Source organism: Tyto alba, unplaced genomic scaffold (assembly GCF_018691265.1).
Source record: "Tyto alba isolate M040663 unplaced genomic scaffold, T.alba_DEE_v4.0 Super-Scaffold_13, whole genome shotgun sequence".
NCBI classification, from domain to species: Eukaryota; Metazoa; Chordata; class Aves; order Strigiformes; family Tytonidae; genus Tyto; species Tyto alba.
In genome coordinates, this window is record NW_024881275.1 from 46107495 (window position 1) to 46131084 (window position 23590).

The window sequence follows — 23590 nt, forward strand, 5'->3', positions numbered from 1 at the left end:
CTTTGGAAAGCTGCAAACATGAAAAGCATGTGAGGAAGGGCAGAGGAGCAGCAGCAGAGCCAGAGGTCAGCAGGTACTCATAACACCTGGCCAACACTGGTATCTCTCAAGCTGCAGGATTTCAGCTCCTTTGAAAGCTCACAGAGTTGGGTTCCAGTTGTTAAAGCTTCTTTTCACAATTTCAGACCATTGGGCAAGTGCACATCTGTGGCTTAGCAGTTGATTAAGCCTGGAAGGCTGCAGGACTTGATGTTCTCTTGGATGGGCACTTTCCACTCAGAACAGGAAAGGACAGTTACTGATAAAACCAATAATAAAACCCACTGTTCTGCCAGCTTTATTTTCTATCTCGTCATGGTTTTTGCTAGATTTCTCTCTAGCAGAGTGTGAGTTTCAGTGTGTTTATTCAGTGTGGACTAAGCAAAAATATGTGAATGCTTTATGCTTGACTTCCATCTTTGCCACTGCTTGAGCTGAAGCAGTTTTGAATCTCAGAGTAGTAGTGAAGCACTCCTTCAAAAACCACAGTTAACATTGTTCTTATCCACTGGAACAATTAAAAAGACCCAAATGGCTGATACATTTTTAGTAAGAGTGGAATTGGTAACTTCTTCGTCTCACTTGTGTGACTTGAAGCAATCTCAGGCAGATGATTACTAAGTGCCGTGTATGCTCGTGAAATTGCACAGAGGGGCTCACATGTGCTGGCCGATTTGTATGAAGCACTGAAAGGATGTAATCTGTGTCAAGACTTGCACTTTCAGGTAAGGATGCAGGAGATGGGTTAATAGATAGGCAGTGTCTTAGCTAGGACAAAAGTTGCGTCAAATTCTTTTCTAGGTGGGCTCAGGATTTTCCTGCTTTGTGCACACATGCACAACTACACACTACAGTAGCAAGTTCATTTACCTTGGAGGTAGGATGAATATGTGGAGGGGGACAGAGGAGGAGACTATGACAGTACTACTCTTCCCAGCATATTACTGTCAGCATAAGAGCTGATCCACCCATCAGAGGAGGCAGATTGCAGTAGGCAAAGCATAAACTATCTTAGTTTTTCACTTATACAGTTACTATACAGTCTGTAGCAAGAGCACAAGTCATCTCTCTTTGCAATGTGAGAACATGTGGAAGTATTTTACCAAACTTTGGGGACAGTGTTATCTTTCCTGTAATGCAAATGCTTTGACACTCGGAATTTGTGCGTTACAGGGAGGCTTAATGTGAATCTGTAAGGATGCCCACACCCAGTGAAGTGAGCAGCGTTCTAAGTATCTGACTTGTGGAGGGTGAGATCTCCCTCCCATCTTGCAGCTATTTATCTGTGGAATTAGAGGCAGCAGAAATTTGCCCCAGTGTTATGTTAATTTCAGTGGAATAAGTAGACACCAAAGTCATACTAACATAATCATTGCTGTATAGCTGTGAGCAGGTTAAACAGCATCAAGCATAGAAATCTAAAGCCACATACTCCTGTGGTTCCTTATGCTTAGGGATGAGTTGAGCATGGCCAAAGAATGTGGATACCCGGAGGGTCTAACTCTGCTTCTAAAAAAGTGTAACTTCCACAGCAGAAGAAGAATTAATGTCATTGCATGGACTTCAGTAGGAAGATCAAGCCCATATTTGTGTTACTACAGACCTTGGGAAGTCTGACTTCCACTGCAAAGCCTAGAAGACACTGAGCTCCCTTATCATTAATTACTTAGAGGCAAGATGACTGCCATTGTATGGCTTCTTCAGGCCACTGCTGCTTGAGGTTATCTGTGCAGCAATGACTGCTTGTAATACTTTTCTTTGAGCGTGGCAATGAGATGCACCTGAATTGTGTTCTGCTTTGCCAGACTACGTGTGTAGCCAGTTAGCTCCAAATAACTTGTACCTCCATTTGCATTCATCTCATGTTACACAGCGTTCCTCATGCCAGGGAGGATCTTGAAGGTTGTATAGGAATTTAGCATAGGGATCTTTGGATCTGCTAGTTAATGTTGCAATGTGCTGTTTCTTTTTTGTCCCTCCCTTCCTGAAGCCCTCCTCTACCTCACAGCCGTGCTGACCTGTTTGACCTGAGCAAAGACCAAGAGATGAACCTTGCCTATATTTCTTCTGTTCCGCATGGTGGCATTGAACAAGTTCGAATTCACTGGTTACTGGAATTAGTTGCTCTCAGGTAAGCTAACACCTCAAGTCAAAATCCAGAAAAAGGTAACGTTAAAGTGTCCAACAGGTGCTCACATTGACATTTATTTTAGTATAATTGCAAGCTGAGCATGTCTTTGCTTCCTTGGAAGTCAGGTAAGTGCCAATGGAGGGGAATTGATTTGAGAGATTAAGAAAGAGAGAGCTTGTATTGAGAAAGATAGGGTTAACCTGCATGCTTTACATCGTAACAACAGATTAAGGAGCAGTTTAAGGTTTCCTTTCTTTTGAAGAGTTGTGGGTGTGCTGGTCAAATTTTACTGAAACCATTTCAGGTCATATGCTACAGTTGTTCCATGTTTCCCCTGCTGCCATGTCCAGGCCTCTAGCATCTTGATTCCCAGTTGTACCATGATTTCCAGAGAGGCCTCAGGTTAGCAGAGATGTGCTTTATGGACCATTTCATGTAAAAGGTTCTAGTGCAGCTTTTTTTAACTGGGTGCATCCTTTCTAAAATATTGTTTGGCACAGCCTTGAGAGCTCTAGAGGAGTTTCCAATAGTTTGTTAAGCAGGGAAGTGTTCTGCTTTGCAGTCAGGACATCTATGCCCTGTATTATGGAGAGAGCTCTCAGCTGTATTCCAGGCAACAGTCATTACGACTGTTCTCAAGACTCGTACTGGGTGTTACCACTGCCATTCCTTCAAGCCCAGCGGAGTTTAGTTTTAGTGCAGTTACACCAGCAACTACTCAGTACTGCAAAGAACTGGGAGAGGCCAGACTTTGAGAGTCCAGTTCCTGTCCACATCCTGGCTGTCCACATGTTCCTAGAGCTCCGCCTAGATATAGGTTTGCTTTTAATATTCAAGTCACAGTGTTATGCTCCTTTTCCAGGTTAGATGAATCTTTGGCAAAAGCTAGGAATGGGATGGAATAGGGTGATAGGCAGAAATTCAGTCCATTCCTTACCAAAGCATTTCAGGTGACGATACTGTCTCAGACAAGACTTCTCACCCATCCCGTTATGTGCTTTGCTAATTGTTAGCCATTCTAAGTACAGTGCTGAGGGACTAGAAAGACGGCTTACTTTTCTGTCCTTTAATATAGGAGAGGTGATAGAGCAAAAAAAGTCCTGCAAAGTTTACTGACTTACTGAGAGGTCCAAATGAAAGCTGCCACTATTTTTTACTACTTCTGTTTTCCTACCACTTAACTCGAGAGTTTCTTTTTGCATCCCGAACCCACTTGTGCACTGCATCAAGTGACAGGTAGTGACAACTAAACCAGGGTGACTTTAGTCAATACCAGTTAATACCCTCTTCCTAAAGGATTCATGTACATAATAGCATTTCTAGTTCTAGGGAAATACATGTCAGACTCTACGAGGACAATGTTCACTTTCCTTGCCTTTTAAGTTCCATTTAACTCATCTTAAACACACTCATACTAATATGCCTGCTGGAAATAACCAAATATAGATGCCTAGAACTGGAGTGATGAGTCTATGAGGAGGACAAACCATAAAAACCCCACCAAAAGTTATAATAGCTCTTAAAGTTCTGCCTGACTCAGGCTGTTGCTGAGCTGAGCATATTTACAATCCACATTATTACTGCATCTGCTGTCATTGACACAGGAGGACAGAAATGTACCAGTTTTAAGTTTGAGGAAACAACAAGGGAAAGAAGAGCTCAGACTCTGGAAATGGGGTGTGAGAAGAGGAGTAGTGGGTTTCAGAGTGTACATTACAAACAGGAGTTTTCTTCCTAGGTATTAGGGTGTGCTTGTGTATGTAGTCTCGTTTGGGAAGATGTTCGGAGGTGCTCCCCAGGGATGAATATTACATATGTATCCCAGAGCTGTCTCTGTATGCTAGTCCATCTGTGAATATAGCTGGTAACACAGGTCTTCCACCTCATCTTTCTCTGTGGAAGTTTCGCAGTAAACACCCTCTCCTGGGCTGTGTCTCTCTTACTGGGCTGTGGGTTTTGGACTCACTCTTGCAGTGACCCAGCTTCATCAGGGGCGAGGTCAACTGTCACTGCTCAGTACTGCTGGAGTCCCTGTCTTAGATCTCAGAATTTTCTCCTGAGAGATGGCTTGAGTCTGTCAGGTTTTTATAACCAACTGACTTACAGAAAAATCAGTGAGTAACTTTGAAAAGAAAGTAGCCACATCTAAACTCGGAAGCCAAAATTCTTCCTGACAGCCTGTGTCAGCTGTGACTTGTGTTGGACTGGGCTTTCCAAATGATTGAGGGAAAGGAATGTGTCTGTCATGGATTCTGCTCAGCCTTTGTGGGGAATGAGGCACTGAATCCTTCAAAGTTGGACACAATCCTTGACATGATCAAAATTCTAGGAGCATGGGAACATAGTGGTCAAGCAAGAAACACAGAACAGCTGTAATGCCTCAGTGGTAGGATCCTAACCCACTAGCCTCAATATTTAGCCCAGCTTTGACACGTAGATATTAGAAACTTCACTATTGTTCAGAACCAAGCTAAAACTGCTCATTTTGCAAAAATACGCATTTGTCAAAAACAAGAAGACATTTAAGTTGTGGAAGGACAACCAGTGGACTGAGTGGCAGCAGTGGTTGGGAAAGGAGAGAACATGGAGCCTGCAGACAAACACTGAGATTGAAAGAAGCAACAGGGGCAAGAATGCAAGTCCAGATGGGAGGATTTCAGTGCTGATGCTGAATTCTGTGCATGTGCAGTTCTCTTCCTGAGCCAGTGATTTTCAAAAGGACATAAAGAGGTTTTGAGTGAGAACCCTGTAACAGCAAAACTGTGTTATGTCTTGGGGCAGGTGAATAGAGAAAAATTCTTGGAAGGTGATGGTGGGTGCTTGAATGAAGAAGAGCACTTACAGAAAACAGAGGACTAGGAGATACTGCCACTGTATGGTGGAAGGCTAACCAAGGCAGGCTTTGCTTTTTCTCATGGTTGTGCCATATGTAGAAAGGTACCATAAATGTTCCTCCCAAGAAGCAGATGTGCTCAAATAAAAGACTTCCACCTTCTCCTTCTCACTTCTATAATGATCTTTCTCATGTCTTCTAATACCCCAATGCCAGTGCATCCCTGTATTTTAACTCTTTTCTAGGACATCAAACTCATCTGTTATCTTTTTATTTATTCCAAGTTATCCTATTACTTTACCACCTGTAAAAGGATACCATGAGGCAAACAGTTTTCAAAGAATTGTTAGTTTTATTTTCAATGAAAATCACATATTTGTCTCTAGATCATGTGACACAGGAATATTCATGGTTACGGGGGAACCCAACATGTCTTTCATGGACTGGACAGTTCCCTGATTGTTAATTACCAGTGTCAATAAATACATCCATTTTGACACCTAGACTACGCATTCTGCCCATGCTGTACTAGTCAACAGGAGGGTTTGAGGTGATGATTCCCAACTCTTTGCCCACCTCCATGGGACCAATGCAGTCTACAAGTTAAGATCCCTTTCCTATTCTTATGTAGCAGTACTAAAGTTTGTTGGATAAATGATCTATACAAGGCAACACAGTGAACAAAAATATAGTCAATCTACATGATGGATATAACATTTCCTAAAAGGCATATAATGATTTTATTTCAACATTAGTATTAACACAGTTGGAATTACAAGCCTATCCCCAGCTCCTCTCCAAGTCATGGTACCTAATTCCTATACCTAGAATAGGAGAGAATCAGCAGTTTTTAACATTTTCAGTCTTTGTACCCTTAATCTTGGTGTAACACAGTATAGCAAACATAAATGTGCCAGAAAAAGGCTCACTTTTTTAGTTTCCTTAGAAATAATTTACAGTCTCCCAGCATTCTTACATTATAGCACTGAAAGCTGTTTCCCTGCTGTGTCTGACATTGTCCAACATAACAACTTGATTGTGAGCCAGCTCTGCCAATGAAACTGAAACAGAAAATTGGTTTTATGTTTTCTTCTGGTCAATAGTTTCTTCCTAGTAAAAGTCTTAAAGCTTACCTCACCTCTTATGCATAGCCAAGTTTCTTTGCTTAGGTATCTTTTAGTGCCATTCTTATGATAAATATGTTTAAAAAGATACTTCTGACTCTTAGTTTCTCAACCTGGTGAATAAGAGAAGGTCAGCCTCTCTTCATTTTTCTCCAGAGACTATTGCAAGGATACACTTTCCACTGGACTCTCTCTTTCTTTTTATTTTAAAATGAGATTCATCTAGAGCTAGGGGTATTTTGCATTTTTTCCTTAATATTCTAGGCTAGTAGCTTGACCCATAAATATAAAAGAAGTCTGGATTGCTAGGATGTATGTTCTTTTGTACTGAAGCAATTTTATTTGGCTTCCAACAGCTTGTGTTAGTATAACAGCCTAAGAGTGTTTATATTGATATTGTCTGTCAGTAACTCCTCTAAACCCACTTCCTCATGCTAGGCCCTGGCAGGACCTTAAAAAAGGTATTCTCTGGTCAAAGAATGGTTACAAAGAAAAAGCGGATGCAAGGCAATACTTTGTCCTTGGGCTCTGCCCATTTGTTTTTATGACAGAAAGAAGCTAGTCATGCCAAATCAGCAATTTAAAGAATAATGTAATTAAATTGTTTTATGGCAGGAAAATGCTGCCAACGGTCAATCCTTTAATCTCTTGACAGACATTTCTGTCAGGTTTTACTGCTCAGGCAGTACTCACAGTGTGCAGCTGACATGCTTTTTTATAATGAGTGCATGAAAATGTCAGCACTGAATCACTTACCTAATATTGTGCTATTCACAATCCCACTGAAGACATCTTTTATTTTGTCTTTTGGGAATGTACTGCTTTTCCTTTAACAAAATATTTGTTCTTGAGAGTCAAATAGGCTCTGGGGCACCTGGAGAACCTCAGTGTGAATGTTCTTTCATTCAGTGACCTGAAAAGTTGAAATAAGCAAGTCACATGATTTGTTAACTGGACTTTTTTATTTTTTATGGTCACGCTTCTGTATATGTGGAACCTATTTCTAGAGTCTACTAATTGTAACAGCTAGTTGGCTACTAATGAGGCACAGCTGTGATGGAATTTTCTTTAGTGCTTGGTGCTGTGTGTGAACCAGCCATGAATAAGGAGAGAAAGATAGGGCAGCTGTCCTACATTTTGTGAAGGTAATGATAAGCTTGGGTATGAGAGAGGATATTCTGCCAGTACCATGGGCCAGAACACTAAGTACTAACTATGTTACAATCTAAGTCTATGTTTATTTGTAAAGAGAGAACATGCATATATAACAACACAAATTGCTCTGGGAGTATCATTTGACACTATGCAGAATGAACAGCAGTTAATGCAAATTATTATAGAAAGTAACACAGCTCTGGAAAACATGGTTTAGAGGACCTCAAATCAAAGAATGACATAATCAAAAAAATCCCCAAAAGTGTCTGTAGTATGTGCAAACAGTGGTGGAATTTTTCCAGCATATGGTGGTACACTACTTACAAAGAGTTGCTCCCTTCACTTGACCCAGGTATGCTACTCTAGAGCTTCATTAGCATTGCATCAGAGAAGACCAGCCAGGCAGTTCTGACTGACCTATCAGTTCCTTTCTAGGCACACCACAGATTTAAACTTCCTACCCTACCCTCTCTTCTCCTGTTTCTCTTTGTATCCAGGCAGGCAGTTGTAGGAAGAACATGCTGTGCTGCATCACAGTTCAGAGGTTTTTTTTTTTGATGGCCCTTATGTGTCCCTGAATTGGAGCTGCATCTGCCTGCCAGAGGCAATTTATTTTTACAGGATGGTACAGCTACCTGGGTAACTGTGTGACTGCCAGATAAAGGCATTCATTTTTCTTAATCTTGTTTATCTTCTTACTAGTTACAAAATTGTGCATCAGAGTCATATTTCTTCCACCGTCATTAAGGTTATCTCAAACTTCAGTAACTAATTACCACAGATTGAAGCCAATAACACAAGTGACTCCAGCAGCAATTTTTGGAAATGATGGTTTTGAGAGGATCCTGTGATGGATCATGCTTTCTTCTCCTGTGGCAGGTTATGTCATTAAGCCTATGTAATCAGGGTAGAGAGACATGCTCCATTCCACAATATTTTATACATTTTGTTTGTATAGAAATAGTGGGAGTTGTTTAGAAGTGCACCTAGAATGATGGAAAGGTCAGGCCCTTGCAATCCAGAGTTTAAACAATTCTGTGTCCAAAATGCTAGACTGACTGCATTTTCATGGATATGGCTTAGCCTTCTTGACACAAACCAGCCATTAAACCAGTGGAAGATTCAGCTGACACTGAGCAGACCTTCCAGCACAACATTCTTATGATGTATATATTGGGTCACTCGTGATCACGGCACAAGGTGTAAGTCAATCCCAAACTGCCCCATTGCACATCATTTTCATTTTAAAGTGAAGGTGCAGGTAATAAGCCTGTTCCATCCTAGTCCTGAACTGCATCTCCAGTGACTGAAACAACAGAGCTCTTCAGGGGAGAATGGCTTATAGGGCGATTGCTGTACACAGCCAACAGTGTGTCTGATAAATTAATTATTGCAGACTGCCTCCCCATCTGTCACTTTTGTGTTGAATTGTTAAGGAAGACACAGGATTAAACTGAGCAGTCTGCTGGAAGCTTTTGGTCTTTTGCAAACTGCACAGCATTATCTATACTGTAGAAAAGCATTTCCTGAATGCTTCCAAAATCTTTCCCAAAGTAGCCTCCTCTTTTCAGGGAGTCTATGACTGAGGGATTGCAGCAAGCCAGGAGAACAGAAATGTTTAAGTCCTTGTAGTCTTTCAGGATTTCTTTTAGAGTATTAACTCCAGTGGTGTCCAAAAATGAGATGGAAGAGCAATCTACAACAAGGGTTTGGAAATCAGTTTGCTTAGGAACTAGTTGCAGAGTGGTTTCTCTGATGTCTAGTCCGTTAGCAGTTGTGTGATCTCCCTTTTTCAGATGCTGCTTTTCCTTCTTCTCATATTTTTTCCTTCTAGCAGCTTCTAGGTTAGGGTCTAAGTTAGTCAATCTGTACAGAGACTTTAAGAAGTAGTTTCTATTTGCATAGTAAAGTGGGGCCTCAAAACGGAATATTTTGACATTTGGAACAGAAGAGAGATTTTCATATTCTAATTCATCCTCATAAAAGCTGGTGTCTTGGATCTGGCCAAGCAGTGCTGTCCGTGGCCGCTGTGTCCGAACGATGATGCATAGCATGGAGAAAACAATGCCAACCAACAGTCCTATTTCTGTGCTGATCAAGGCAGAGGCAGTCATGGTAATGACCCAAACAATTGTGTCCACCTTATTCACATGGTACCGTGCTGGCACATCTTGGAACTTCCTCAGGGCTCCTCGGAGGCTGACAATGATGATACATGCCAGGACACACTTCTGCAAGGAGTAGAAGAGAGGTGCCAAGAACAGCAGCACCAGCAAAACCACCATTGCACTAACTACTCCAGAGACTTGAGTCTGGCAGCCTGTAGATGTTTTGACGAGTGTTTTTGCCAGAGCTGCACTGGTTGCAAAAGAGTGGAAGAAAGAAGGAATGATGTTGCAGAACCCCACAGCAAACATTTCCTGATTGGCTCGGATGGTGTAAGCGTATTTCTTTGCACACATTTCAGAAAGGGATACAGTGAAGACAAAGCTGACTACGGCAAGAGGCAAAGCATCTACTGCAACTCGGAGCATTAAGCTGAAATGTGGTACCTTGGGGGGAATAAATCCTGTTGGAATAGCTCCAGAAACACTGGATCCATATACTTCATTTAACTTCCCATAGTGTGACACCAGTGTTGCAACAACAATAACTACCAGCTCTGTGGGAAGAGGAAATTTCAGCTTATGCTTATACCGATCTCCCAGTTCCTTAGCAGTGACCAGCACTACAATACAAATGACACTTGTGATGACATCACAAAGGTTAGCCTGAGAAATGTTCCGGAAAATGTTAATCCAGGTAATAACAAGCATCCCATGCCCTTGGCTACGTGGGATTTTTATTCCAATCAGATACTTCACTTGAGCTGTTAAAATGGTTAAGGAAGCACCAGTTGCAAAGCCATCTAGTACAGACTCAGATAGGTACATAGATACAAAACCCAGACGAAAGATTCCCATTAGCACCTGAGGAGACATAGAAAAAAAAAAAAAAAAAAAAAAAGAAAAAGAAAGATGAGCCTCAAATGGTGCTGCAAATAATTAAATACAGATGGTGGGAGAGAACTAGCTGGAGGCAGATGGCATTTAGGCATTTGAGTCTTAAAACAGGAGTTACCCTTTGATGTTTCCAGTCTGCTTTTAAAACATGATTCCTTTTACTATTGTGGGATACTACAAACCCAAGAAGTGAATGAGGAGTTTGAGACAGGATCAGTCAAACATTGGTCTGAAGTGGCTTGTCTGGATTTTATTTCCCATGCAAAAGAGCAGTGGATCCAAAAATGCTTCTGTTATACCAAAGCCAATTTTCTTTTTTTCTTTCTTAAAGTGAATAAAGTTAAAACTTACAGCCACTGCTTTGTAAACTTGAATGACAACAGCTAAGATCCCTGCTTTAGTGGCACTGTTATCTTAAACAGCTTTTAATTTTAGTCCTATTAACAGAAGGGAATATGGACTACAGACAGCTTTTGTGACATGCCTAAGGTCTGAAGTGGCAGAAGAGCTCATACGCTTTCCTAGATTCCAGGATGATGTCCTTAACTAGTTCCTTCTCCTTCCTTTGTTGGCTTTTAGACATAAAGCTTCACAAGGGCATTTTGTTGTTCATAAATGTGACCTGAAATTTCTTAGTAAACAGGAAGATAGCTAGCTCTTTCTTAATTCATATATATATGTATATATACAATTAAAAGGTAAGTATGTTCATCATGCTTCCTTCTGTGTTCTCTTGATATCCTTGTGACGGACAGCATGTTGGTAAGTCTCAAACAGTCCAGCACAGCCGTTGTCTGAAAAGTAGGTTAGTCAATCTATTTCCGCTCTTGTCCTTTCTGCTTCTGAATTATCTTTGGACAGCATAGTATCTTTGGTAAAGCATAGTACCTGCTAGCAAAACACTGAGCAGCACATTCTGAACCTGTGTAGAAGTAGGTGAATGGGTCTGTACCTTTCTTAAAATATCTAGAGAAACAGAATTATTTCTTCACTATTGAAGTACACAGCTACTTGTGAATTTCCCTCATGGTAAGATCTGTATTGGATTCATGGTCTCATGAAAGCCCCAAGGCCAAGCGGCAGTGGAGTATCAAAACAGTGTTAATGGTCTTTCAGAAGACTCTTGTTTTACCAGTGCTTGGTAGTATCTAAGAAAACTGCCTACCTCATACTTTCTCTGAGTTGCTTACAGTTAGGCTTCCTGGAGAAAACAGTCCATGGTCATTCAAGTGAACTGAGGATGTGTCTCTCATTGAAAGAGAATCAAACCAAAGCTTAGGTCATGCAAAGAAGCTTTAGGAACTTCTTACCTTGCCTCTGGATGTCAGCAAGCACTTACCTGATACACTCCAGCCACAAATGTCAAGGCTGTAGCAATGCCAATAGCATAGCATTCCTTCCCACACTCAGCATTCATCCCTGCAACTGTAAGGTTGAAGGCAGTTGTGTTGGACTGACTGTCATTCTGCAGAGAGCCATCACCCAAGGCTGGTGGGGCATCATCATTCAAGTCAAACCCAGCCAAGAGAAGTTCTCGGTCTACAACTTGTCCTACCATTAAGCTGATCAAGCTGAAAATGCCAACTGAGACATGACGGGATGTGCCCATTAAGAAGTAGATGATGTTGGCAAAGAATGATGTGTAAAGACTATAAATGGGCTTCAGACCAGCTAGCAGTGAGTATGCGATTGCTTGGGGTACCAAAATGATCCCAATCACTAACCCAGACATAACATCCCCCCAAATGTACTCTTTGTACTGGTACTTGGGAAGCCATCGCAAAACAGGAAGGAAGTCCATGACAAAGTTCTTCAGCTTCTTTGGGCTGCAGGAGCAGCTCTTCCTCAGCTTAGCTAGCATAATTTCTTTCCTATTAATCTTGACACGTGTCTTTCTTTTCATGAGAAAGCAGGAAGCGGTGTTCTTTTCCATCCTGGTAGCCTCAAGTGGTCTTTCCATTGTCCCAGTGTATACTTCGTCTATGTGTTCCTGCAGTGTGAAGAAAACAGCTGTCAGGTTGCAGGTCATGAAGGTTTTTTTTAGCACAGATGCTTAATACTAAAAGTTTGTCACCTGACTGTGCTTTTAAAGAAGCATTGTCCAAACAAGAACATTACCACAGGGCTCCAGTGACATATAACACTAAAAAATAAATCTGCAGATTGAGCCTTTTCTTGCAGACACTTAAGACTACATTCGATTTAGTCCAGTTTGTATTACTAAGGAAAAATGGAGTTAAATTATTAATTTCTTTGTACAGGAAATATTGCCATCAGCTCTTCCAAATGCTCCATCACAGAGGTCTCTGTGATCAGAGGCAGCGCTTGATGGTGTGAAATAAACATATACTAGTGAGGTAGGCTATGGTCTTTCTAATAGTGCATCTTGTAGTCATTGATGTAGAACTCACATGTGATATAGTGATATGTCACTTCAGCTGTCCTCAGTGCACAGGAGAAAGATTTTACTAGTAGAACCTGTAAAGCAGAGTTTTCTGGAGAGCAACAATTTAGTATAATACAAAAATTTGTACACAAACCATTGATGGACTCTTGGAAGCTGCTATGTAACATAAATATGCTGAATTGTAGATTGTTTTGATGTGCAGCTTCCACTAATTAATAAGCATTTCCTCACAAAAATCACTCTGACAACATATGGACCATGCATCATGATTGAATCTTTCACCATCTCAGAAGAGTGTTACATGTTCGTATTCTCAGGTTTAAACCCATAGTTACCCTATCTTTTCTCTCCAGGGAGTAAGATACAACAAATAATTCAGTGGGCAGTGGAACAAATGCAACAATGTTTTCGCAACAATGTTTTCTATGGTTCTCCTGCATGTCAGTTTTATGATACATAAAGACCGGAAAAATTTGTGTTCACTAGATGGAGGTCCTTTTGATATCTCTTCCCTGTATGAACACAACAATTTTAACCAAACTCAATCTCTGCATTTTTACTCAATTGTCACATTAAGTTGAAATTAGTTTAGTGCATTCATAAATCATTAGGGGGTAGTTGGGGACATGACTGAGAGGCAAAACAGTATAATGTGCAAGTGCCCTACCTTAAACAGTTTAAAAATAAAAATAGGAGCAGGAAGGTGGAATATGTCAAACAGACTATGCCAGGTGGCAGATCTTGCCTTCTGGTTTGCAGTGGAAAGAAAGAAGAGACTTCCAAGAGTGGGTGCCTATATATAAGTACTGGGAGATAAGGAATGACTTAGGTCAACCTAGATGAAGAGAATATGTGCTAGTACAACAGTATTTAGAATCCCTAGGAAAGAAGAACTTCTCAAGCCCAGCCTCTTTCAGTGTCATAAACAGCCAGGATCTCTGCAACAAAGCTTTCTAGTGCCAGGTGTGACATTGCAATATAAAGTCTAAGCTTGTTTCTTTCCTCCTTCAGTATCTAGAGACAGCAGCCATACCCATGAGTTTCCTAAAACTTGAAGTGCACTCACTGGCACAGTACTTTGTTGGTATGCCGTAATGATGTTAACAGTTAATAGTAAGTTTAGACTCTTGTAACAAGTCATCATTCTCTGTGTAAATTTCATAAGGTTTTTTGTTTGTTGTTAAGAAAAGTTATTTTGATTTGTTAATGTTTGGTAACACCCAGTTAATGTGTAGCATTCCAAGCTGAGAAAAAACAAAGGGTTTATGAGTCCAACTGGAAGCATAATTGATAAGCAAAAGATAGATTATGAACAGCCTGTAAGATTTCAATCCGTAGCACTCCAGATAGAGAGTGGCTTGTTATAGTCTTCTTTCTATCCTGCTTAGAAATTTTTTCAAGATTTTAACAAATACCTTTTGCCAGCAAATTGAAAACAGTAAGAAGATATGTATCTGTAACTTGTGTAAAAGTCTTAAGCAAGTTCCCAGATACTATTTTAAATGAAACAACATGATTTCCAAGGCCATGGAAAATTTCACCACAACTTGAAACAGGATTATTTAAGTGTTACAGGTACGTAATTAGTAATTTGGCAAAAGGCAGAAAAGAGATTCTTGTTCGAGATGTGTAGACTGATTGTCCAAAATGAAAATGATCTACACAGTAGTCTAAACATATTTTTAAAATTAAGTAGATTTCTATCCATCCCAATTACATTAATTTTTAGCTCCCACTGTGTAAGTTTCTTTATTTTTGTAAGTAAGGTTTATTTCCGTCATAAGGGAAAACTAATTACAATTTAACATAATTTCTTAGAAAGACTGATGGATATTTTTCATCGGTAATGCCAAATTTACTTTAGACTCTAATATAGTGTGTGATTATGCTAAGCAAGATTTGCTTGTACAGGAAATATGTTGGATCTAGTCTTTGTTAGAATGCGAAGGTGAGAGAAAAGATAAAAGAAGTTATAATGCTAAGAGAAATACTTAACAGCATATGAGTTCAGTTTACCAAATGCAGAATGCAAGCAACTGTAATAGAGACAATAATTTTTAAGATGCAAATACCCAACACTTCCTCTGTCTTACCTAAATTAATTTGGAGAATGAGAGGCTTGTGTGTGAGGACAGCAAGTCCTGTTTGAATGCCACCCACTTCTTACAGCCAAGTGAATTCAGACAGCTAAGAAATAAATACAGTACCCTTGTTCTACATACTTAAAAGCTAGTGGTCAGTTCAATATCCAATGAATGCTTTTGATAGGCTACATAAAAAAGATTGCATCAGCTTTTGTACACTCATATATTTAATTGTACAGTTGCTGTCTGCCCCTCTCTAAACACACAATTTACTTGCAAGTAAATTTGTATGTATGAAAAAAAACCATTAAAATTCACATATATGCACTGTTTGTGCAAATTCCTGAGGGATGATAATAGTTTTTAATACATAAGAATATTGGAACATAATTTATCTCGAAATCTGTTAAGAGATCTTGCATATGAATGATAATTTATTAATATATCTTGGCTGCACTGCCTTACTGGATAATCAGAATAGTAGCTTTTCATAAATGCCAACTAGAAAAAAAAAAAAAAAAGTTTGTATGAACAAGCATGTATCTTTTCAGCAGTTTTGATGCATTTTACACAAAGGTCAAAAAACCCTCCCTGGTGAAATAAATACATTCCACCTAAAACATAGTCAAATGCTGACATGAGGTTGTTTTCTTAAATTCTTCTTTTCTTCTGAAAATAACAGTTTCCTTCCTGTACATAACCATTTATTATGCTAGTTACATTTTCAGAATCCATGTCAAATGAACATGCTAGCTGTAAAACAGTCAGCTCTAAAATGAGATGTTACTGTTTTCTAGAAATAGTTAATGTTTAGAGTTTCATTGTTGCTTTTAGAACATAGTAAAGCCACACCAAATGATGGAAGGAACGTAGTTACCAGCAAAACTTTTTTCAGCTGTGCAACGCAAGAACTCTCAGGCTGTGGTGCTTGTAGCTCAGTAATAACTTAGTTGCTTCACCTGAAGAAAATGGGATTCCACCATGGCTGTGTGCTGTTCCCTGTACATTTGTGAGCCTTGCGGAGAGCTAGGCTCTTGCCATCTTCAAAGACAGGAGAGTGGAGAGCAGATCTGCCTACTCCTGTGCACATGAGTAGACTCTGGTCTTCTGATTCTGGCACTGATACACAACACCATCCTTCTACGGTGGTAACACTTGATCAATTTTCAGGAGCTCTAGGGGTGTCAGTAAATAGATTCCTTTACTGGTTCACCAAGCTGACCCATTTTCAGCTCAGCCCATACTAAATGATTTATAAGAAAAGGGACAGCACGTATTTCAGGCTCCCCCTCGCCCCCAGAGCTTCACAAAACATCATGTTTGCTTTTTATTAAAATAAACGCTTCCCATCACTTGCTGAAAGGGCTGTTTTTAATGGGGATGCACAGATGAAGCACATATAACATAGAACAAGTCTATCTATTTCATTTGACTTTGGTATGGGAACATTCTCAACTGTTTAATACAAGTGAAAGTTACTTGCATGCACTTTCATATATATATGTATCATCCATACCATTATAACAAAAAATAGTCTTGGTTATTTTTAATTGTATTTTGATGTTTGGAATCTTCACAGTTAAGTTTTTTCAAGTTGCCCTTGACGATATGAGCAAAAGCAAAAAGTTGTGGTTTTTTTTTTTTTTTATTTCTACTTGAGCAGAACCACTGTCTGAACAACTCATTCTGTCAGGTTAAATGGAGGGACTCAGTTTATCTTGTGAAAAAGAGAAACAAAGCAAAGAACTATTCAAGCCAAACAAACTGCCAACTTTCCAACTGGCCTAAGTCCCACCTTTCTTCCTGTCTTTTCACCATGCCACTGACTTGACAAAATCCCCCTCTGCAGGGGAGGAAACATTTATCACGACATGTTCGGTGTGATTTCTGTTTGCAGATTCCTTGGCAAGCAGTTTCTGCTGGTACTCATATAACCATTGTGGCTGAATGACTTGTTCTTTGTGAAGCAGCACAATCCCTAAAAAAATTAGTCTGAAGCATCCTTTTGTCTCCCCATCCTGACTGTCCACCAGAAGATATGAGGCTGTATCTAGAAAGCCCAAGAGGGAGCAGGCACAATGGGCCTGCCTCTCTATGCTAAGGAGATCTATTAAATGCTGTATTTGGGACAGAAGTCAGACAATGTATCACAGCTCTATACAAGAATTGTTTGCTCTTTCTGAAATAGTGATTTCAAGTTTAAGTTAGGATAGAGCCATTTGTATAGTTTGAGCCAAGTGATGCTTGCAGTTTTCTCTATGTTCAAACTATGAAAAATCAGCAAAAAACTAATGTGGGTAGAACAGGTTTTGTATTTATCATCTGAAGTTTCATTGTATTTTTGTTGCATAAATCACAGAAAATCATGAGAGACATCAGTTTGTCTGAAAATTTGATTTAGAACACTTGTAGGTTAACTGGAGTTAAACTGTTCCTGTTACTCATCTTTCTGCCTGTAGGAAACCTTTCTTGGGTTTCTTGGCTATGACTACTTTACTGTTCTGATTTTGAGCATTAACACCGTTTTGAAAAAAATCCCTGGTTAACGTCATTTACAGTGCATAGATTCAGTGTATAGAGGTGTGTTATGCTTGCAGACCTGACTTTCCTCAGAGGGAAGTATCCAGAAGCTCTGCCCCAGTGCACTTTGACCCTTGATGGTGGCATGAAAACTTGAGCCAGCAGTTGGTTCTTTGGAAAGATTTGAACAGATGTGGTGAGGACATTTAGTCTGTGGGACGTGACTAGTCTGAAATAAAATCCCCTGAAATGCATATAATATAATATAATACTGCTTCAGAACTTAATGCTTTGATTTATTAATCTGCTTTTGTTGTGCAGAATTATTTAGAAATGTCGACATAACCTATGAGTTTTAGAAAGGATCATGCGACAAAACAGAACAAGTGAAATTAATGTTTCTGTCTTGCATAAGATACTGTAATTTCAGCTTTAGAGCACCAAGACCTAGATGTACTTGGAAGCAGACTTAAGCAAGGTGCCAGCAACCAAAACCATTTATTTAAACACTGACACAGCATACTTTCAGGTTATAGGCAAAGAACATCGTAGTACTTTTTAGGAAAACCATCTGAAACTGGATGGGCTTAATTAGTTTTTTACTATATCTGGGCAAAATATTGTGGCTTCAAAGCATTTTCCTGTTGAGTTTCAACATTATGCTAGTCCAAAAGTGGAAGAGGAAAAAATATTACAGTTTATTGGTCTGTATGAGTCAGGAAAGCCAGAACATTAGTTTTCAGTCCTCTGCAAATTAACACTGCTATAATTCTGAGAGTCAAGCAATATTCTAGATTTGTGTATTTCTAATTAAAATCTCCAATTCACAACTTCTACTTCCAGCTATAAATTGATCTAAGATTTCCAAGTCAAGTTAGGCTCTTTTTCAGATGTCTGCATTCACCAGCAGCTGTGATTCAGTTAATATTTTCCCAGGGTTTCTCAGTCCACTATCATGGTCAGTAAGATGACAACCACTGACATGTAACAATCCCAGAGGTGATGAGCAGGCAACAGTAGAACTCACACAATCATACAGCCGCTTTTGTTAAGGCTGGCCCATCAGATCATCTTTGGAATGATCAAAATATTAGCATGCACTCTAAAGCAATGCAGTGTTATTTTTCTGGAAAGTCCTAGGGCATGACCAGTAAAAAAAATACATTTTCTGTGGGGTCAGAGAACATTTCTAAAAATCAGACTTCTTGCTTTTGGAAAGGTAACTGATCCAAAGTGAAAGTCTGTTTTTTTAAAAAATCTTTCAAGACAGATTTCCAAGACCTTAGTCATCAGTCACAAATCTAAACACTAAGCTCTGTTTTCTGCCTTGTGGTTTTGCTGGACTTTGTTTAGTTATATTAAACTGTTGTAGAGAAAACCAAACTGGTATCCCATTCTCATTTTTTCTTATTGCCTTCTGTGGTATCTTGGATTTACTATACACAATAAGAACAATACTTTGGAAACACTCTTTCATATTTAATCACCAAGAAAATGCTCAGTTTTAATAATAATTTAATACTTTGAGAATAAGCTTCATATAGGCTACTTTTTGTAAGTACAAATAAAAACTAGCCATATGGCTGGTCACAAATTATTAGGCCAGGGTTTGCAGGATTACTTCCATACTAATTGCAGCCAACTACATGTTTTACAAACCTTTGCCCAGTGTCTACCTTACAAGCAATATTGATGAAGAACAGAATAATAACAAAACTTAAAAAGCAACATCAGTGTACAAAATAACTGAAAAGAGGCAGTTATGCACATTTGGAAAGAGGCAAAGAACAAATTAAACCTGAGTTCAGAGGTGTGGTTGGGGAGGCAAATCTCTTACCTGGGTAGCTTTTGACAGGAATGTTCAGCTCTGTTTTTGCATGTTGGAATGAATGAAAGTCTTCAGTCAGGCACTGCTCTATTTGCATAAAGGATAATTATTAGCTAAATATTCCTCAAGGGAAGAATGGGTAGTTTTGGAATCTTGAACTTGCTGCTTGGTAGTGTGTTGTCACTTGTACTGCTCTGGCAACTTGGATATATATGCAGCACTCACTGAGGATTTGAGTTTAAATAATGCACAGGATTATTAATTAACTAACGCTGATCCAAAAATTATGCTGAGTTCAAGCTAGCACATCCCTGACCTTTGAAGTTGCTTCTCATCTGAGATTTGATCTGGTTTATACATCCTCATACATGATTAGTTTTTGATTTTACATAGTCAAGGTGTAAGAATAGAACTACAGTCTTGCCTGAGATTTGTGCATTTTGCAGGCTGGAATAACTTCTGTTCTGCTCAGCATTCAGGGTAGGACTGCTGGAGGTCAGAGTTCCATTCTTACACGTCAGCACATTCTGATCACAAGCTCTCTGTTACTTCTCTGTAATCTGAAGACTAAAATGTAGGCAGACCAGCAGGACACATACTGACTTTCTGTTCATTTTTTGTGAGGTATATAAATGACCAAGTCCCCTCTCTGTTACCTTAGCTCTTTGGATAGGTGCAGACCTATCCAAATGACAAATAATAATCCATCTCCTCTCAACAAAGGTGATAGGTAATGTTCAATGGTTACTAAGAAGTGTAGATTAACAGATTAGTCACAAAGGTAGGATTTGCAGGAATTACATTCAGTTGGCCTGCAAGCTAAGGGATGAGGAGATGTGTATGTTTCTCAGCCAAGGAAGAACACAAACATGCATTCAATAAGAATCTGGCATGGGAGGTACGAGACTGTGTTGATGGATAGACAAAGATGGTTCCTTCTTCCCTGCCAGCAGGAGTGCTTGCAGGTGAGTGCAGTGCACAAGCATATCTACAGAGGGCCAGGTTCCAACATCGTCTTTTATCCCAACACAAAAAGTTGTTTGCTGCTTTTTAAAAATAAAAACAAACTATGAAAATTATAGAAATGAAAAGTCAAGACACCAACATGAGATTACTGGCTGTTACCAAGAACTCAAACTTGGTGACAGTAGTTGTGACATTCTAATCTCAAAAGCTAAAGGTCACTTAAGTCTTAGTAAAATCCTCTTTCTTTCCCCTTTCCTGTAGAAAGTCTTGTCAAGCATTCCCATCCCTTTGCCATTCCCAAGGTAGCTCTTAGAATAAAAGGGAAGCATAATGAATTTTGCACACTGTTAGCAGTATGATAGTGTGTCTCTTTGGTCTTGTGCACCAGAGAATGTAAAATCGCTTTATTGCTTCTGTTAATTTTTTTTTCAGGCCTGTGGTATTTCTTTCTTGAAGATAAAATGACCTAAGCAGTCTCTCAACTTTGTCCTTTCATCCATTTTACTACCTAATTCTTAGAACTAAGAGTCATCTTCTCTAATGACCTCTTAAAATGTGCATGCCATCTGCTTCAGGACCAAAGTAGGTTTGTCTACTCTGTTGTCCTTTACAACATGTTTCCAATATTTGGAAACTCTGCAACTTCTAGTATTTGCAATCCTGGAATTTGCAGAATAATTGGGGTTTGTCCCACTTAACATTTTTTTGAAAGAGACCTCTCTGCATTTCTCTCCAATAGCACTTTTCCCAATATCAGGCTCCTAAGACTACTACAGGATGATTAGGTTATCACTTGAGCCCTACCATACAGAGTCAGTTGTAACTTTGTTTTGCCTCAAGCTAGCCTAAAAATAACACTGTCTGAAATTTTAAAAGAAAGAAATTTCAAATTATAATTTTGAAATATGTGAACACAATTTAGGCACAGCACCATTCAAGTGAGGCCAAATACCTCTGGACAGGTCAGTTCAATGTGGGGAAAATAGTGACAAAATTAAACAGTCTCTTATTCTGTCTCTAGGAGTTGTGAAAATATTTCTGGAGAAACTACATTTTATAATGGACAAGCTTTACTTAACATACAGAAGTACTGACAGCAGAAAGTTCATCAGTACTTGAATTATGGAGATGCTAGTTCACACTCCATAGCATGAAGACATTCATCAGGGCTTCAGCCCAACAATAATTCTGAGTGGGCAGCCCTTGCTGTCCTGGTTGAGTTCCACTGACACGAGCAAATCAGGACTAAGTTCTCAAAAGACTACCTTTCCAAGTAAGATGCTCTCAATACACAAATGCTTGTGTATTTAAGAAACAATGGTAATTGGCGAGAATAACCAAAGGCATGTAACAATGAAAAACCTATCTTTAAGAATAGAAACTACATTAAAAAAAAAAAAAAACCAGACAGTAACTGAGAGTTTACAGATGATTTTCCTTTGTGTGATTTACCATATATCCTTATGAACAGATGCCTAATAATAACTAGTTTAAGAACTGCAAAAGGTTAAAAGTGAAATCTACATGAGGGTATTTATGAAATAAATGCGGTAGAGGTAAAATATATTTGGCTTTGTTGACACATTTGGTTGAAGATTTCAGAAGACTTCAGAATAATTAATGATATTACTACATACAATTCCTGTCTGGTAACCTAATTATATACTTAAAAAAATAACACTGAATTAATCATACAGGGAAGGTTAATCATAGAATCATAGTTAAAAGTGTGTGTTTACTGGGCTACAGTCAATAGCATCAAATCTTCAAAAGTACATAGTAAACAGGTAATAGCCTTGTTCTGGCTTCTGTGCAAGTATTTGGAGTTCATAAATTCAGTGAATTATGTAAAAACCTTAAGCCTAATATTTACGTTATTTAAAATGCCCTCAAGCTTCAATTAGTCTACAATTTACCTTTATACCATAGCAATCAGGTGATGTACCTAAAAGCCACAGATTTGGTTGCTATTAAATAGGAAAGATGGGAGCACTAAAAATAAGCATCCAGTCTTTTAAAAGCCTCTATGTTCTGTGCCCAACATTCCTTCTCTAGCTATGGCAAGTGTCCAGTGCAGCTGAAAATTATGTGTATATGGGAGGGGAGAGATGTGTTATTGATTAGCTTTTAAAAAAAAAAAAAAAAATCTTCTGTAGTCCCTGCTGCAAGTGAAACTGAGATCTGCAAAGTTCAGTGCAAAAGTATATACTCAAAACTAAGACCGTCCTTTACTATGCATCATTCCTTCTGTTTTCCACTACATAGAACCAATTGATTAGCACTTACCCAAGGCACAAAGTAGCTGCAGTAGTTCCACAACAGATTTCTTATCAGCATACAGTAGCACAGTTCCTCAGGAGCACAGCTTTCTACAAGAGTAGATTAGAAATCCTGTCATGATATAGTTTGGGTCTGTCCAATTACATTACTGCAGTGGTGTTTACAGTGAGATAACATAAATAAATAGTAAAAATAAATAGAAAAAAATCTTTGTCCTGTAGAGTGTAATCGCAGGTAGAAGATAAAATTATTACATTACAGGGGCTGGTGATCTCTGCCTTCTTACTCATCCCTGCTGTTCTGCTTTAATAGAGCCAGTTGCACTATGTGGAGATCAAATAGAAGTGTAGTCTTGACTTACCTTTAACAGCTTTAACTTACTGAATTAGGCAAAAAAATACTTTAATGTGTTAAATGGGATTAGGATAGGCAGTGTGTGGAACTGTCCTTAAACAGAGTGTTGAGCTGTCCATGGTCATTAATGGACTTCTGTCTTTTGAAAAAGACTTTTTATTGAAATACATCATGAAGGGGGCTTGACTAGTAAATCTTATGTCTAGGAGGACTTTACACCTTTAGCTGCCATTGAGTGTAAAATGTCTGAGCTGGTCTGCCTCATAAACAAAACTGCCTATTGTTTCACCCCTAAACAGCCAGAACTGTGGAACCAAAGCCCGCTTATTGATTGGTTTAGGATGAATGTTACTGCTGATATTTTTAAATGTTAGAGACAGATTTACTGTAGCAAGGATAGTCTCTCAGGGATACTGAATCTTCTTCACCTGTTCCTTGCATTCATGTGTAATCATAACTGAATATTCAAAACCCATTTCTATGTGCAAAGAAAACAGAGGATTTGTTTCTGCATTATGAGGTAAATTTTCATAAGTACATAAGATGATGCACTTTTATACTGAAAAGGCAGGTATTTTTCATATTAGTGGAAGTTGTTTGGGTTGAGGGTATAAAGAAGAAAAAAGGAATATACATAAACATGAACACCATAGAGTGGAAGAGCTATCATTGCCACATTTAATAATACATCAATTGCCTAAATTGTAATGCCAAAACCATGTTCAGAATAGAATTAGCAGTTCTCAGTTTGGAGAGACATGTAGGTTTGCATCTTATTGAAAACTGTCTTTAAATGCAATTGTTTAGTTTTACCTCCTTAACTGTAAGAGCATTGGCTGTATTTTATATTCAAGAGCCAAGAGCAGA

General features: G+C 39.0%; 2 protein-coding genes across 18 annotated transcripts in view; one reads left to right on the forward strand and one right to left on the reverse strand.

Annotated features, from left to right (window-relative positions):
* Positions 1-23590, forward strand: part of IDUA (alpha-L-iduronidase) — a 45634-nt gene that overhangs the window by 1535 nt on the left and 20509 nt on the right. For all 5 annotated transcript variants that reach the window (XM_042787646.1, XM_032990500.2, XM_032990508.2 and 2 more), the window contains exon 2: positions 2030-2170. In XM_042787646.1, coding sequence (XP_042643580.1) covers positions 2030-2170 — 141 coding nt within the window. The remainder of the gene's footprint in view (positions 1-2029; positions 2171-23590) is intronic.
* Positions 5336-23590, reverse strand: part of SLC26A1 (solute carrier family 26 member 1) — a 43604-nt gene continuing 25349 nt past the window's right edge. For 10 of the 13 annotated variants that reach the window (XM_042787642.1, XM_032990403.2, XM_032990394.1 and 7 more), the window contains 3 exons: positions 22376-22458; positions 11624-12274; positions 5336-10251 (listed from right to left, as the gene is read on the reverse strand). In XM_042787642.1, coding sequence (XP_042643576.1) covers positions 8731-10251; positions 11624-12274; positions 22376-22458 — 2255 coding nt within the window. In that variant the 3' untranslated portion in view covers positions 5336-8730. Of the gene's footprint in view, positions 10252-11623; positions 12275-12695; positions 13872-19132; positions 19163-22375; positions 22459-23590 lie in introns of those variants that run through there. The other 3 variants (XR_006164841.1, XM_032990465.1, XM_009971448.3) reach the window with 3 other exon arrangements.